We start from the raw sequence: 17,004 nt of genomic DNA, 5'->3' as shown, positions 1-17,004 counted from the left end.
GACAGAATGTCCCTCTGCTGCACAGTCTGTTTCCTAATGCTGCAACAGTGTCATCTGAGCTACCGAGCACAGACAAGCCCCTGATTGGCAAGGTGACTGAAAACACACACCCAGCAAGTACAGAACAATACCAAAAAAGCAGGAAGGAAACCAAAATAGACAATTATGTACAAATACTTGCAAATTAATCCTTGCCCAAAGACAGTGTCTAGCTCCTCATCAACTCAGCTTAGAAATAAGCCTTTCCTGTATGCTGAGTCTATCTGCACCATTGGATCTGCCTCTGCTTAGCCATACTTCAAAAAGGACTCAGGTGAGGAAAACTGAATCAAGCAATCTTTGACCAGCCTGGGGGTTCCTATTTTCATTAACTTAAACTCAGCCACTACTACAAACATGACTACTTTATTTTGCAAGCCAATAAGCACATCTCAGGTGTGCAGATGTGTATATCCTGAGGTATTCAGGAAAGTTTTCATAGTTTTGTAATGTTGTCAAATTAATTTTTGAAACCTACCATGTAAGGGAGAATTTGAATCATGTCTACTCTCTGACTGAGTTCTGAATTGCAGACTGCTTTTTAAAACTAGGGTGAGCACAGCTAATCTTATTTATCTGAATGAAGGTAACTAAACCACGAGTGAATCACAGCATACATTTAACAGAAACTTTCCAAGTACTGAGCCTTGAAATATTGCTTCATCTATCTCCAGTACACAGAACTGCCTGTTTTTATGTCATATGCATGCAAAGACACAGGCATCTGCTTCTCTGTATGCTACAGAGATCAAGTCCTTGACTTTACTCAGTTGCCTTTGTGCTTGGACTAGAAACCTCCACATGCTCAGGACCTCTGACAGTCAGAACAGCGTGACTAATGGGAGAGCTGGAGCCTATTCCAGTGGAGAAAAACACCGTGACTCAGCCTATAACACATCAGATAGGGGTGATAATTCTTCAGCTGGAAGTTCTTTCTGGGATATGCAGCAAATATTTTTCATATTCTGCCTCCTCCCTTTGATGTCAAGACTCCAAAGAGGACAAAGGTAGCACATGCCCATTGGTCTGCGCTGGGGAGGTGCTGCTGCCCTCTGCTCGGAATAAAGATCCATACGAGAGGCACCTCATTCCTGAGCTGAGTGATTGAACTGTTTTACATTTCTCCATCATGCCTGCTCCTGCTCTTATCCACTCACCTGGGCTCTGCTAGGGGCAAACCAGGCACTCACCTCCTCCTTGAACTGAGCAAATGTCTTCCAAATCTGATCTCGACAGAAAACTAAGGCGTTGCGGTCAGGAAACCGCTCAGCGGTTTCATCCAGGCACTGGCCCACAGTTTTGGTGAGAAGAGGAACATCTGAGGCTCCCTGCATATAGCTGTTGGTTGCTCTAGGGGAGGCAGAGGGCATCTTTGTGTGCAGGGCACTGAAAGAAAAAGATAAGAGTCAGGTTTTTAGTCTAACACATCAATACAATTCTCCCCATCCATCATGATTATCAGCCTGACTACAGCACTAGGGGTACTCAAGGCACATCCTCACACTGGTGGGAACCACAGGCAGCCATTTCAGCAGGTCATGATCAGAAAAACCTCAAAGAGGCACTGGACATGTGTGTGTACAGCCTGCACTGATGCCAGTGCACCCTCCTGGACCGGCCCACATCAGCAGGCAGCACAGGCAGAGCCTCCCTCTGTCCATTGGAAACCAGGACCTTGCTCACAGATGGGGAAGAAGCCTGAACCAGCCCTGCAAACCAGGCACAGACCAGCCCTACAGTCATTCACCTGGAGTGAAAACCCAGACATCTTGGGATATCTGGACAGATTATGGACTCTGTGGTTTATTGAGAGAGGGCATCTGGGTTTGGTCTTTCTGCAACATTAAGAAGTGCAAATAACTTGGAAGGACAATAATTGAACACTGTGTAGGGAAATTCCCTTGGCTCCTCTCTGCTGGAAAAAGTGGAAGATTGACCAAGTTAAAGTCAGAGATCTGACATTTGGATCTGTCTTCGAAACAGTCTGCAGAGTCCAGTCCTGCACAATAAAAGCTGTTCAGAAGTTGAGCTGTAACTGAGCCATTTGTAGAGGAATGATCTGTGTATACACCACCGAAGAGGCTGTACGTGCGTCACTACCTCTGCTAGCTAGACTTCCAAGAGTTTGTGGCACTGAAGGCAGCATCAGTAAAACAAGCGGCAGAGAAGGCCGCACACACTGCAAACAGGACAGTGCTGCTCTGCTGCAGAGGGATGCTTCAGCTGAGCAGCACTTTGGCAAGAACAGCGCAACAGGATCCTTCAGAGGAACACAGAGACGTTGTGCTGGATGCCAAGCTGGAGAGGGAGCCTTGTCAGGAGAAGCAATAATGAGATTTAGGCAAGGCATCAGGGAAAGTAATTTTAACATCATTAAGGCTTGCACTGAATCATAGAATCAATAAGGTTGGAAAAGACCTCAGAGATCATCAAGTCCAACCTGTCACCCAGCACCTTGTGACTAACTAAACCATGGCTTCAAGTGCCACATCCAATCCCCTCTTGAACACTTCCAGGGACAGTGACTCCACCACCTCCCTGGGCAGCACATTCCAGTGGCCAACAACTCTCTCTGTGAAGAACTTTCTCCTCACCTTGAGCTAAACTTCCCCTGGCACAGCTTGAGACTGTGTCCTCTTGTTCTGGTGCTGGTTGCCTGGGAAAAGAGACCAACCTCCACCTGTCTACAACCTCCCTTCAGGGAGCTGGAGAGAGCAATAAGGTTTCCCCTGAGCCTCCTCTTCTCCAGGCTAAACAATCCCATCTCACTCAGCCTCTCCTCACAGGGCTGTGCTCCAGACCTCTCCCCAGCCTCGCTGCCCTTTTCTGGACACCTTCAAGTCTCTCAATGTCATTCTTAAACTGAGGGGCCCACAACTGGACACAGGACTCAAGGTGTGGCCTAACCAGTGCTGAGGACAGGGCCACAATGACTTCCCTGCTCCTGCTGGCCACACTATTTCTGATGCAGGTCAGGATGCCATTGGCCTTCTTGGCCACCTGGGCACACTGCTGGCTCATGTTCAGCCAGCTGTCAACCAGTACCCCCCAGGTCCCTTTCTGCCTGGCTGCTCTCCAGCCACTCTGACCCCAGCCTGTAGCACTGCATGGGGTTGTTGTGGCCAAAGTGCACCACCTGGCACTTTGACTTGTTGCATGCCATCATGTTGGACTCTGTCCATCTGTGCAGCCTGTCAAGGTCCCTCTGCAGAGCCCTTCCACCCTCTAACAGATCAACTCCTGCTCCCAACTTGGTGTCATCTGCAAATTTGCTGATGACTGACTCAATCCCCTCATCCAGATCATCAATAAAGATATTGAACAGGTCTGATCATCAGTGGTAAAGCAGAGACCTTCCCTCAAACCACAGTTCCCAACCATCTGAGTGCTGCAGTTTTTGACCTGCTTTCTCTCTTCATCTTGTCTGTGCCTCTTTCTGCCCAGCAGTACCTCCCCACCATGCTGCCCTCCTCCTCAGGCAGCCCCCTGCTTTCTCTGTCCCTCTTCATTTATTTCCTGCCTTCCTCCAAGCTCTCAGCAGCTCCATTCCCACCATAGGAGATGACCAAAGTTAGGCAACACTCATTGGGTGCACAGCTCAGAGACAATGCCCTGCTTGCAGATTCAGTGGATAATAGGGGGGCTCCCTGCCCTATAGAGGAAAACAGATGAACTTGAACTGAAACCCCCATTCCCTCCCCCATTCATTATGGGATGAACATTCCACAGACTTCATAAAATTACAGAATTGCCAGGGTTGGAAGGCACCTCAAGGATCAGCTAGTTCCAACCCCCCTGCCATGGGCAGGGACACCTCACACTGTATCAGGTTGCCCACAGCCACATCCAGCCTGGCCTTAAAAATATCCAGGGATGGGGCTTCCACCACCTCCCTGAGCAACCTGTTCCAGTGTCTCACCACCCTTAGGGTGAAGAACTTCTTTTTAATGTCTCATCTAAATCTACCCTCCCCTAGTTTTGATCCATTTTATCCTGGTGATTCTTTACTCAGTTCTAGCTCTCTTTCCTTACTTGCAGGACTCATTCTCTCAGTTCCTTCGGGGCAGCAGGGCTCCTGTTCTTCACTGCCCCGTTCCCTGCTAGGCTGAAGCAGACAGACAGGTGGGGTTTTCTAGTCTCTGCCTTTCTTTGGTGTGGCAGTATAACCTCTGCCCCACGTTCTCCACTTTCTCATGGTAAGGACTGAAGGAGCAAAGTCCTGAACACCTGATGCAAGGTCAACAATACAGCTAGCTGACGTATCAGCCCTGCCTCTTTCCCCTCAAGACAGTCATATGTAGGCATGTCAAGGCACATTTGCAGCATAGTTAACTTACTAGGCTCCAAGCAACCAATATCTTGCCATCTTTCTGATTACAGCCCCAGTGCTAATGACCACCCTGGATGCTGGAATTAAGCTCTCCCATCTCTCATTCCCGTTTCCTTTTGCAGCCCCTTTTTCATATACATCTTCATGTCTGCTTCAGAAGCTACACCAATTCTGCAGAGAAATGCTGATCCATACTAAAAATGGGGAGACAAAGAATTCCTCCCCACCTTTCCCCAGAAATGCATTTATCAGCAGGGCAACTCAACTTTAGAGTTCACTAAAAATGCAAGCTGTTGGGTTGGATGCAGGAAAAAAGTTCTATAGACTGAGCTAACTGTGAATCACAGTTATGCCTTTTTCTTCCCCCCCCCCCCCCTTTTTTCTTCTTATTTTCTTTTCCTTTTTTCTTCCCTTTCCTTTTTTTTGACCATCTTCCCCTTTTTTTTTCCTTTTCCTTTTTTTTTTTTTTTTCTCCCTTTGCCTTCCCCTTCTTCATTACTCTAGCACCAAAGCAGTTACAATTCCTAAGCATTTCATAATGCAACTTTCTGCTGCTGCTTAGCAGGTCTGGAAGGGAAGTTGGCAGTTCCTGGAAAGGGCATTGGAGGTGGTAGTGGTGGGGCTAACCACTATTTATAGCACCAGATATAAGAAACTGCCCTTTTCAGACACAGAAGTGAGTGCTCAGCCTGGTTGCAAGACTCCCAAGATGCTTTTGTTAATCCAGAAAGGCAAGATAAGGAGGAGCATTTCTCTGCTCAGCCTAGCACTATATGCAGTCACTGGCTTCACTCCAGGAATTAAAAGCTGTGGGTTAATAGGGCTTGGTACTGTTTACCACACAAAGTTTCCCAGCCCATAAGAAATAAAAACAAACATGGAATTACTTCCCCTATGGAGTGGAGCTCAGCCTTGAGAGAAGCACAAACCCAGATTTTACCTTCTGGGGGGGGAAGGAAGAATCTTTGTGGTGAGAACTGAGCAAATGGCTTGACCTGCTTTCCCCCACTGCTTTCCAGCAGATGGAGAGTTATGCCACTCTCAGTCACTCGGTTTCAACACCCCCCTAGCAAAGCTCTTGGACAATTCACATCAAGGCTGTAGGGCTAAACCATTTTTTATTGTCTGAAAACTTCTAGATAAGGCATATTGATAAACTAGACGACAGAAAGCTCTGCAGAAGCAAGGCTTTTATAAATGTAAGCTGTATAAAAGCTGAAAAAGCTCTCTCTACCCCAAGAGGAGGAGGGGGAGGAGTGCCCCTGGATCGCCATTGCCACAGCTGCTCAGAGTTTGAGCTGGCAGCCAGAAGAGGCCCTGCCTGCTGCTGTTGGGGCTCGCAGACAAGCAGCTCCAGCGGCTCGCTTACTTCTTCTTTACTCTTTAAAGCAACCCCATTGACTAAGGCGTTACCCAGGTTCAGATTACTTCTTTTTGTTCGGTCAGTTTGAGGAAGGAACAAGTGCAACAACATTCAGACCCCTGTTGCGACAGACTCTTCAGTTACATTTTCCACTGTGACTCTCTTCCCTCTGTACTCTTCTGCCAAAAAGCGAAATAGTCCTTAACAACTTTAATACAGTTTAAATACTGTCAATAGAAAGAGCTTACTCCTCTGAATACACTGTCTTTTTCTCTAAGTGTTTTGTGTTCCTGCCCCTCAGTTTGACCTCTGGGCTGGAGTCCAAACTGCAGTGAACTCTGCTATGCTTCCCTTGTGATCCCATTTCCTAAGAGCGGACTGAGACAGCAATATTGGCTTCAGCTTCTCACTCTGAGTCTCAATCCAGCTGAAAACAAAACACTCAGACCCCACAGGTGAGAAAACACGGGATGTTCCCCAAGGCTCTTGGGAAACTGCTCCCTGAAATCATACTTCACAGTCAGCATTAGGCTCTGAATGTCAGCTAATCCTTCAAAGCCATCCTCAAAACCAGTTGCTTTCCTGCTGCTGTTCTTTCCTGTGGACTTCCTCCAAGAGGCAGCACTGACGTAAAAGCAAGGCAAAGACCTTGCCTGACCTCCCTGAATCCCAGAGCTTCATGGTACCCTGAACCTGCTAGCACCCCAGTAACTGCAGCAACACTGGAGGATGGGGACACAGCCCGATGCAACACTCAAGTCAGGGTGCTGAAGGAAGAGAGAGATACTCTTTGGTATATTTCACATTACTGCAGTTAGGATGGAGCTGCTGCACACACACACAAAATTCAACCCTGGGCACACGTTCAAATCCCTCCACACATTGCACAGGGCTCATCCCCTCACCTGGTCCCTTCCCCGACCGAGAGGGCAGAGGCAGGACACACAGCCTGTCACCTGCCACTCTGTTAGGCTTTTAGGAGAGCCAAGGTACAGCGACACACACTGAGGGCAAAACCTGCAGCTGAACCTGCCCTTGCTGTATGCAGCCACCCACCCGGCTGCACACCCACATCACTCTGAAGCTACAGCCCCTTGTCTCCCATCACATATGGCCTCCAACACTTACAGACATCCAACACCTAGAGCCCCCATCCCTGTCCCTACAAGACTCTGTGCCCTACAACCCACTCATGCTTTGCCCCTGCAGCCCTCTATCCCATATAGCCCCTCATTCCTTCTCACCTACATGCCCTTGTTCCTTACAGCTCCCCATCCCTTCTCCCTACAGCCCCCCGTCCCCTATAGCCACTTCAACACCCCCCCCCCCAAATCCTCTATTCCTGTAGCTCTCCACCCCCTTTCACTCCCAGCCCCTTGTCTCCTATCCCAGACCCCACAGCTCGGCATCCCCTATAGCCCACATCACCTGCCACCGACCACTCCTTCCCCTACAGCCCCCCCTCCCCGGCCCTGCTCCCGGTCCGCACCTTCCTTGCGGGGCCCCCCACCGCCCGCTCGCCCGGCGCAGGAGGAGCAGCCCGCGGCAGGACAGAGATGCCAGCCGCGCCATGGCCATGCCTGCAGCAGTCACCAGCCGCGCTCTTGGCTCGGCCGGTACTGCCTCTCGGTCCGCAGGGGCGGTCCGCAGCGGCCCCGGCCCCCGCCCCCGGGCCCCCGGGCCGCCTGGAATGATGCGGCCGCCCTCGGCCCCAGGGAGCAGCGAAGCCGTCGGCCCCACCCCGGCGCGGGGCCAGCGGCCGCTAAGCAGGCTGGAGGAGTGCGGGGATGCGGCTCGGGCCAGGCAGAGCGGCGACTCCACATCCCCCCCAGCACACGGCCGGCCCTGTCTCCTTCCAGCTCCTTGCCAAGTCCCTGCACTGCGCCTCCATTCCATATTCTCCCCCATTATCTCTTTCCCTTCCCCAGACTCTCCCATCTGCCTCTTTCTGCCTAACACCAGCTTCTGCTGCACCCCAGCCCCAGCCTTTCCACACTCTCCAAATAAGTGCTGCACCCCAAGTGACATGGACTTTGGTACAGGACAACCAACACTGTTCTCCATTTCTGTTGCTTGGTGACTGAACCCTGTGAGTCAATAATTGATTTCACAGACTCACAACTGCGTCGAGTTGGAAGGGACCCTCGAAAGTCTTCTTGTCACCCTGCAGTCAGCAGAGACACCTTCAAATAGATCAGGGTACCCGGGGCTACACTGAGTCTGATCCTGAAATGTCTCCAGGGATGGAACTTCAACCCCATCCCTGGGCAGCCTCTTCCAGCATTTTACCACTCTCAATGTAAAGAACTTCCTCCTTATACCCAACCTAAATCTGCCCTGCTCCGGTTTCAAACCATTGCCCCTCATCCTATCACCGCAGGCCCTTCCTCCCCAGCTATCCTGTAGGTCCCCTTCAGATGCTGAAATGCAGCTCTGCAGAGAAAGAAAGTCTGTATGACATTTTTGTCCAGAAGTTATCCTTTTGCCATTTCAACACAGAGTAATTTTCTTTGTCTTTTCTTTAGGAGCATGAAAGTGTGCTTCATGTTGTATAACCACAGAGAGGGGGAAAAAAAACCCAACCAAAGAAAACCACCCCGAGCACCATCATCAGGGATCTAAAACTCCCTTCACCTTTAATAATGAAAATAAAGCTGACTTGCAGTTTAATGTTCCCACCTTCTGATTAGCAGCCTACAGGGTGAATCCTGGTTAAGTATTAAGCCAAAAATTATGCAGAAGTTAATCTGACCTTGACATATGGGTGTATTTGTTCAAGCTTGTCAAAGCAAGGGCTGGCTAAAATAATAGCACTTCATACGACACGGAGTAAAATACTTCTTTCTAATGAAGATTTAAAAACCTCCTTTCAAATTACTCACAAATAAGCAGGTAGGTTCTGTAAACAATCTGCACCCTTATTTCTCATAGTAGTATCATAGTGTCAGTCAGGGTTGGAAGGGACCACAAGGATTAGAATAAACCTTCATTAGAATAAACCAAACCAGGTTGGAAGAGACCTTCAAGATCATCGTGTCCAACCCATCAACCAATCCAACCCACCCAAACAGCTAACCCATGGCACCAAGCACCCCATCAAGTCTCCTCCTGAACACCTTCAATGACGGCGACTCCACCACCTCCCCGGGCAGCCCATTCCATAGCGCAATCACTCTTTCTGTACAGAACTTCTTCCTAACATCCAACCTGAACCTCCCCTGGGGCAGCCTGAGACTGTGTCCTCTTGTTCTGGTACTGGGTGCCTGGGAGAAGAGACCATCATCCGCCTGTCTACAACCTCCCTTCAGGTAGTTGTAGAGAGTGATAAGGTCACCCCTGAGTCTCCTCTTCTCCAGGCTGAGCAACCCCAGCTCCCTCAGCCTCTCCTCATAGGGCTTGTGTTCCAAACCCCTCACCAACTTTGTTGCTCTTCTCTGGACTCGTTCCAGCAAGTCAACATCCTTCCTAAACTGAGGGGCCCAGAACTGGACACAGTACTCGAGGTGTGGCCTAACCAGTGCAGTGTACAGGGGCAGAATGACCTCCCTGCTCCTGCTGGCCACACTGTTCCTGATGCAGGCCAGGATGCCATTGGCCCTCTTGGCTGCCTGGGCACACTGCAGGCTCATGTTCAGCCTACCATCGACCAGCACCCCCAGGTCCCTCTCTGCCTGGCTGCTCTCCAGCCACTCTGACCCCAGCCTGTAGCACTGCCTGGGGTTGTTGTGGCCAATGTGCAGAACCTGGCACTTGGATGTGTCCAATCTCATGCCATTGGATTCTGCCCATCTGTCCAGCCTGTCGAGGTCCCTCTGCAAAGCCTCTCTACCCTCCAGCAGATCAACTCTTGCCCCCAGCTTGGTGTCGTCAGCAAATTGACTGATCATCTTGGAGGGCCAATAGCATTCTGGCCTGCATTAGGAATAGTGTGGCCAGCAGGAGCAGGGAGGTCATAGTGCCCCTGTACTCTGCTCTGGTTAGGCCGCACCTTGAGTACTGTGTCCAGTTCTGGGCTCCTCAGTTTAAGAAGGACATTGAGACACTTGAGCGTGTCCAGAGAAGGGCAACAAGGCTGGTGAGAGGCCTTGAACACAAGCCCTATGAGGAGAGGCTGAGGGAGCTGGGATTGTTTAGCCTGGAGAAGAGGAGGCTCAGGGGTGACCTTATTGCCCTCTACAACTACCTGAAGGGTGGTTGTAGCCAGGAGGGAGTTGGCCTCTTCTCCCAGGCAACCAGCACCAGAACAAGGGGACACAGTCTCAAGCTGCGCCAGGGGAGGTTCAGACTCGAGGTGAGGAGGAAGTTCTTCACCGAGCGAGTCATTCGGCATTGGAATGGGTTGCCCAGGGAGGTGGTTGAGTCATCGACCCTGGAGGCGTTCAAGGGGAGATTGGACGTGGCACTGGGTGCCATGGTCTAGTCATGGGGTCTGCGGTGTCAGGTTGGACTCGATGATCCTCGAGGTCCTTTCCAACCTAAGTGATACTGTGATACTGTGATACTGTGATCTAGTTCCAACCCCCCTGCCATGGGCAGGGACACCCCACACTAGATCAGGCTGCCCAGAGCCTCATCCAGCCTGGGTTTAAACACCTCCAGGGACAGGGCCCCAACCACCTCCCTGGACAACCCATTCCAGGGCTTCACCACTCTGAGACTCTGGGGGATTTGCTGCCTCCCTTGCAGTCCGGGAGGTCCGGAGATGTGCTCCTTCCCCACTCAGCCCTGGAGCAGTTCATCCCCTGGCCCTTCCTTGCGCTCTGTTGTGGAAAGCTGCGGGGTGGGAGGGGTTCTTGAGACCTCTTTTCTCAAATTAAGGCTTTGTAGGTTCAGCTCACCTTCTGAGGAGCTATGAGCTGCTCAGTCAGAGTTTGGTTTACTTTCTGTGCGGCAAATCCCTGCTTGCTGGTTTGGGGTGCCTTTGCTCTAAGGCTCCTAGGGTCCTGGTTACCCCTGCCCTGAGGTAACGCAGATGTCTGGGTATTGGAAGCGACCCGCTGGCAATTAACCAAAGGTGTAAGGGCCCAGAGAAAGGGAATTCAGCACTCCGACAATGGAACCTGTGAAGAAATTGAAGCTGCAGCACCCGGTGGTGTAAAACGAGGTGCAGACGACTTGGTTTCTGTGTTCGTGCTAGGATTACCAGTTGTTAAAGTGCTTTTTCCTTCATGGGGTGGTGTGTTCACACCGGTGTGTGGCTGGATGTAAATCTCACCCACCGGGGGTCCGGGCTGGAGATCTCCTTCCCTTCGCGGGACCGGTTCACGCCCAAGGCCCCAGACGCTGAATTCTTGACAGGCTGCCGAAGGGCGCGGGGGCGATTGAAATGCTGTCTGCAGCCGCTCCGGACCGGCAGGGGGCGCGCTCGACCCAGAGACTGGCAGTCCCCGCTCGACGTGGAGGCGGAAGTGGGTGGCGGGGCCGCCGCGAGCCGGGCCGCGCTGCACGCTCTTCGTCTTAGTGTCCAGAGCACCCACCGCCGCCATGTCGCGGGGCGCCGGGAAGGGGCTGAGCCTGAAGGACAAGCTGGACGGTAACGAGCTGGACCTGAGTCTCTGCGACCTGAACGAGGTTCCGGTTCGGGAGCTGGTAAGCCTCCGGCCCGCGGGCCGCTCGGCGGGAACGGGGCTCAGTGCCGAGGGCCGGCCCCGCCAGCTCGGTCCTCGGGAAGGGGCAGCGCCGGGGAACGGGGCGCGCGCGGGGCCCAGGCGCGCGCGGGGCAGCGAGATGTGCCGGCCGCGCCTGGGAGCCGGCCGGTGGGCGCCGGGAGCTGCAGAGAGCAGTGCTGCGTGGCGTCTCGGACCAGCACCTCCCGCCGCTCGCAGCGATTCCACATCGCTAGGTGCTGCCTTTAGACTGGGTCAATCAACCCACCACAGCCTCAAATCGATCACGGTGCGAGGTGCCCTCAGAGGCAGCCGCGGGGAGATGAATAGACTGGTGCGGGAGAAACGGCGGAGGTTGAAACAAAACCAGGAGGTGTTTGAAGGGTCTGGGCGTGCCTAGGGTTGATTTAGTGCTTTGGTTCTCTTTCAGGCCACGCTTCCAAAAGCTACTATATTGGATTTGTCCTGTAACAATCTCATTTCCTTGCCGGTAAGGTGCTAGAGAACCTTTTTGGGGATGAGTCTGCTGGAAGATGTTTAGCCAATATAATTGGTACTTCAGTAAAAGTTCACCAGGGGGGTTGGAGCTGGCCCTTGCCTTACCCTGGGGTGGCTGAATGGCTCTGCTGACGTGTGATTGGGTCGGCACTGGTGGTGGTTTTGGCTCAGGCAGGAAAGAGAAAAGGGTTGCACAGCGTGAAGATTGCAGAGTATTCCTGCATCCCTGAGTGACCGTGTACCCGTTCCATCAGCAGAGGACACTGGGGTGTGCTTCTGTAGTGCGGCCACACATCGCCGTGTCTCTGTCTTACCTATCCCACTGTCTTCCACCTCCATCTTTTGAGGCAAAGGGGGAGAATGAGTTTTCTTTTCACAGTTCTGTAGTTACTTAAGAATTTGTGGCTTGTGTGAGGTGGAGGCTATGTCCACATGCTGCTGAGGTTCTTCTGTAAAGGTGCTGACAGTTGTTTTCTGGGTTTTGGTTTTAGTCAGACTTCTGCAGCTTGATGCATCTGGTGAAACTGGATTTGAGTAAAAACCGGCTTCAACAGCTGCCCTTGGACTTTGGCCGCCTGGTCAATCTGCAGCATCTGGACCTTCTGAACAACCGTTTAGTCACCTTGCCAGTCAGCTTTGCACAGCTCAAGGTAAAACTGTTTGCTGGGCAGTTATGTAAAGCTTTGGGATGCAGCCCAGGGTCTTGTGATCCTTCTCCAGTTGATTGCTCTAGTAAAGCATCCATCCTGCTGACTACCCATTCCAGAATTCAGCTGGCTCTGCACCGCAGCTCAGTGGAAATCATCTCACATCTACTGAAAAAGCCTCTGCTCAAGCTCTCTGGTTTTCTCATGTACCTGTTCTTGTTCATGTGAAAACAAAATAGTTCTTTGCTTCTACTAAGGATCCATTAAATTGCAGGTCTGCTGTGCTGTTACAGCCTCCCCTTTATCATTTCTTTCTGCAGAACCTGAAGTGGCTGGATCTGAAGGACAATCCACTAGATCCTGTTCTGGCTAAAGTAGTCGGAGACTGTCTGGATGAGAAGCAATGTAAACAGGCTGCTGTCAAGGTAAGGAATCTGCTTGTATACTATTTTTCCTTACTTGGCTTTGGTGGTGGTGGGTCTTCCTCTTTTTGCTTAGCAAGCTGGGTGGGTGCTGCAGCAGCAGTTGGAAATTTCTTCTGCCAGTTCACTGGAGTTCACTGCACTGACTTCACTGCTTCTGTGCCTGTAGAGAGCAAACACTGGGCTGAGTAGGACTTCTTTTCCATTAGTGGAGTTAAGAGAGTACTAAATGCTGGTTGCCAAGGAAATGGGAGACGTAATCAGACAAAATAATCCATGTCTAGCCTTACAGTACAAAAATCTCCAGAGAAGTTCTGGCAAACTGTAGGTTTACATCATTAGCAGTGTTCTGTGATCCTCTCTAGTTTGCCAGGTTTGCTTTTTAATGGAAAAGTGTGTTTCTTAACTGCAGAGATTCACGTGTGAACTCCCTCTTCAGAGCTGTACCTGTAAGCGTAGGTCAGGGTGGGTGGTCAGCCCCAGCTTACTGTCCCCAGCTATGTGTCAGCCATTCTGTTTTGAACTGACTGTGCAGTGAGTCTTCTGCAGTGCCCTAGAGTTGTTTTCTTGGACCTTGAAGGTACTGCAGCACATGAAGGCAATCCAGTCCGAGCAGGACCGACAGCGGCAACAGAAGCTCCAAGCAGAGCGAGGTAAGCACAAAGATCCCTCACTGACTGATGAGGTCTGATCTTGGTCCCTCTTAAGCACCCAAATACCATCTGATAGATACTTTTAACTGTCAAAGTCTTGAGAACTTAGGGGATAGTGTGTTAGAAGGGCTGGGGGGAGAAAGACAGCAGGGGATAGCTATGTGATTTCTTGTCTGAAGCATAGCTAGAGCTCTAGATGGAATGCAAGACTGGTTAGTTATAAAAACTGTGAAAGAGTGGCACAGGATTTATTTTAAGGAAAGCCTAATTTTGAAGGATCAAAGTGCAAAGTATGTGGTGCTAAAAAAAAAGAAGGCTAAAGAAAGGCTTGATTGGTTTCCTCATTCCAGCTGGGAATAGATAAGCAGGTAATAATCCTTTACATAAAATGATAACCCTTCCAATTAATCCCTAGAAATGGAGAAGAAGCGTGAAGCAGAACAGCGAGCAAAGGAGGCTCAAGAGAGGGAGCTGAGGAAGCGCGAGAAGGCAGAAGAGAAGGAACGCCGAAGACGGGAGTATGACGCCCAGAGAGCTGCCAAACAGGAGATGGAAAAGAAAGCTAAAAAAGAAACTGTGCAGCCACGAAGTTAGTATCAGGTTTGGGTGGGATTGCATCAGATTTCATCTTCTTTGTATTTGGATGCTGCCAGGTTTGGTTTTACGCAGCCTAGGTACTGGAAGATTGTGAGGGTACAGGGGAACCTGTAGGACTTATAAGCTCTACTGCCCTGCCCTTCCCCCTTCATCTGGGTTCCTGATGAAATGCTGAGCTACAAGAACAAGAAAGTTTTTCAGTTGTTCTTAGGGAGAATTTCACTATTTTGAGTACTGAACTGTATGTGCAAAAGTAGATCTTACTTCACCAGAAGTGCTTTACACTCTGCTGCCACTGAAACTAAATCTGAAACTTTTCATCTAAACTGTTGGATCCTTATTAATCAGAGTTGGATCCTTATTAATCAGAGTTGGATCCTTATTAATCAGAGTCGAGTCATGAAAATTCATGATGAAAGAGAACTGCAGTACAGGTTAAAGTATCTTACCTGAACAGCCTGGTTTTGAATGTAGGCTGTTAAGGTACTCGATGAGCTGCTCACATTCTCTGTCTTGTCAATGTTCTGGTTACAGAGCCTGCCTCCAGTTCCCGGCCACCTCAGCCGCCCCGCCACAGGCACTCCTGGTCACGGTCTGTGCTGCGGGTCCTGCTCTACGTGCTGCTGTGTGTGCTCCTCGCTGTGGCTGCCTGCAAGCTGACAGAGCTGCGGCATCAGCCCCTGTGCATCAGCATCAGCACTCTCTTCGAGGACGTGGTAGCTGCCCTGCAAAACCACAAAACCCTGCAAAATATGCTCCAACAGAACTCACAGCAGTGATTGTCCTGGACGGGCACCTGCTTTGTCAGCATCTCCCTCCACCATCTATGCAGCCAGAATTCCTATGGAATTGTGTTCTGATGAAACTGCTTTTAATCAGTCAGCGTTGGTTTGCTGGTCCACTCCCCACAGAGCAGTTACTATTCAGATCATCTTTGCTGTGCATGTTTCACAGTTGGCCTGTAACTCCCATTATTTGCCCACGTAAACCTAAACTTGTTAGCACCCCTATACCTCCAGGGAACGGTTACCTAGGCTGTGAGATACAGAATGCTGCCAAGTTATAGGAGTGGGAAAAGCAGCCCTTGGCTAGCTAGGTAGCTGTAGCTGTGTCCTGGAGGTGGAAGGTTTTTAATACATATCCATTCTTTGCTCTTGTTTCTATTTGTGCTGAAATTGGTGGCATGGCTGTGTGGGAATGACACATTGAGACCTTCTTCAGGAGCAGTCAGACGTCTGTGGGACGGCTGTGCATGCGTGTGCTGGAGCGAGGCCGCTGCTGTGCTGTGGAAAGCAGCTGAACCTTTGCAATACAAGTTGTCACAGCAGCCTGTCTGGCCTGAATCTGTGTGTTGCTAATGCAGTTTTAATTAGGTCTTTCAGAAGTGGCCAAACATTATTTCTGAGTACACATAATAACGGTTTTTGTCATGATTTTTTATTTATTTCTTTTTTAAATCTATTTGACCACGTGAATTGTAACCAGCCACTGCCAGCAAAGTGGCTACAGCTTAGGAAGGGCTTTTGACCCCTCTGCAGGCTGGTTTTGTGTCTGCAAGAGGCAAGTGTCTAGGACTTCTGGACAGACAGCAGGCTGGCTGCAGCAGCAGCCCATGGCACTGGGTGGCACTGTGGTGGCATCACCTGCTGAGGCTGACAGGCAGAAAAGGGCTTCACCATGGGTCTGTTGGGGTTTAGTGGTTTGCATCTAGAGAAGGAAACCTGCTGGTGCAAAGGCCTCTGATTCCCTTACAGAGAAAACCAAACAGGAGTTTTTCATGTCCTGAAGGGCTTTCTGGTAATAAAATGGAAGCATATGAATAATGTTTCAGAGGATACCCATGCTATAGACACCACTGCATTAGTCACCAGAATCACCATCTCTCTTCAGCTACCTGGGATGCCTGCTGATCAAAGTAGTGCCATGAGAAATAGTACAGAGCATTCCCTACTGAGGTCATCATGGAAGGGGTAAGCCTTCATCTTTTTGTAACCTAATGGTAAGACTCTGGTTGCCCCAAGTACCACACAGGAAAAAATGTGACAGCATGATCAGGCAGGAGGGGATGCCCATCTCTGGCTGAGCAGCACCTTTCCTGAGCTACCTTGAAACTCTTGGGCTTTGCCATTGGTATCTAACTTACCACATGCTCTAAAAGGTCCTTACTTACTATGCAGAAATACTTGGAAACACAACAAACCACATTCAAAGTGACACTTCTTCTCTGCAGACATTACTTGGCTGTTTTGTCATCCACAAGAGTGCTGCTCAAGGTCACAGATGCCAGGCTAGTATGATTGATCAGAAGCATGTGCTGGCAAGGCAGGGGTTCCTCAGTGTCATGGACAGGTGTTTTGATTGATTCAGGGCAGCACAGCACCAAAGGGTAATGATGCCAGTGGGTCAGGGGTTAAGTCACCTCACTAAGTGCTGATGAGAAGAAGGACCTCCTCTGTCCTTGTGCGCACAGAGGTGCGAGTGGCTTTGTGGACAGGCAAGCACGTTCCACAATCTAGTTAGAAGAAAGCTTTTTGTGCCAGCTGGTTAGACTCATAATTCTAGCACACATGATCAGAGTCAAGACCCTCTACAGATTAAGCTGAATGAGGGAAGTCTAAAGTTATAGCTAAAAATGAATCTTGCTCCTTTACATCTGACACAGTGGGAAACATGTATTTGACGAGGTAAAGTTCTTCCCCCTCTCTAGAGCAGGTGCTGGATGGGCAGCACCATGTTGCATTAGCATGAGGACTTCTCATACTGGAGAGAGAGGATAACTAAAGTAGAAAGTATTCCTTTAAGCAGATGTCACACCTGTCTGCATTCAAGACAGCACATTAAGCAGAGAT

At 50.3% G+C, this 17,004-nt stretch overlaps 2 protein-coding genes across 2 annotated transcripts in view; one reads left to right on the top strand and one right to left on the bottom strand.

The window, feature by feature from the left end:
• The window catches only part of ACSF2 (acyl-CoA synthetase family member 2), a 35,999-nt gene extending 28,663 nt beyond the window's left edge, over positions 1–7,336 (bottom strand). The window contains exons 1-2 of the mRNA XM_068150955.1: positions 7,222–7,336; positions 1,230–1,425 (exon numbers count right to left, since the gene is read on the bottom strand). Coding sequence (XP_068007056.1) covers positions 1,230–1,425; positions 7,222–7,310 — 285 coding nt within the window. The 5' untranslated portion in view covers positions 7,311–7,336. The remainder of the gene's footprint in view (positions 1–1,229; positions 1,426–7,221) is intronic.
• A 3,786-nt stretch (positions 7,337–11,122) lies between these two features.
• Positions 11,123–15,306, top strand: LRRC59 (leucine rich repeat containing 59). The gene is made up of 7 exons (XM_068150954.1): positions 11,123–11,321; positions 11,769–11,828; positions 12,328–12,486; positions 12,804–12,908; positions 13,486–13,558; positions 13,974–14,147; positions 14,690–15,306. The coding sequence occupies exons 1-7, from the start codon at positions 11,217–11,219 to the stop codon at positions 14,932–14,934; spliced, it is 921 nt and encodes a 306-aa protein (XP_068007055.1). The 5' UTR covers positions 11,123–11,216; the 3' UTR covers positions 14,935–15,306.
• Positions 15,307–17,004: the final 1,698 nt, after the last annotated feature.

The sequence above is a fragment of the Melanerpes formicivorus genome, unplaced genomic scaffold (assembly GCF_026170545.1).
Source record: "Melanerpes formicivorus ecotype bairdi unplaced genomic scaffold, bMelFor1.0.p_v2 SCAF_21, whole genome shotgun sequence".
NCBI classification, from domain to species: domain Eukaryota; kingdom Metazoa; phylum Chordata; class Aves; order Piciformes; family Picidae; genus Melanerpes; species Melanerpes formicivorus.
This window is presented reverse-complemented; position numbering and strand designations above follow the sequence as displayed.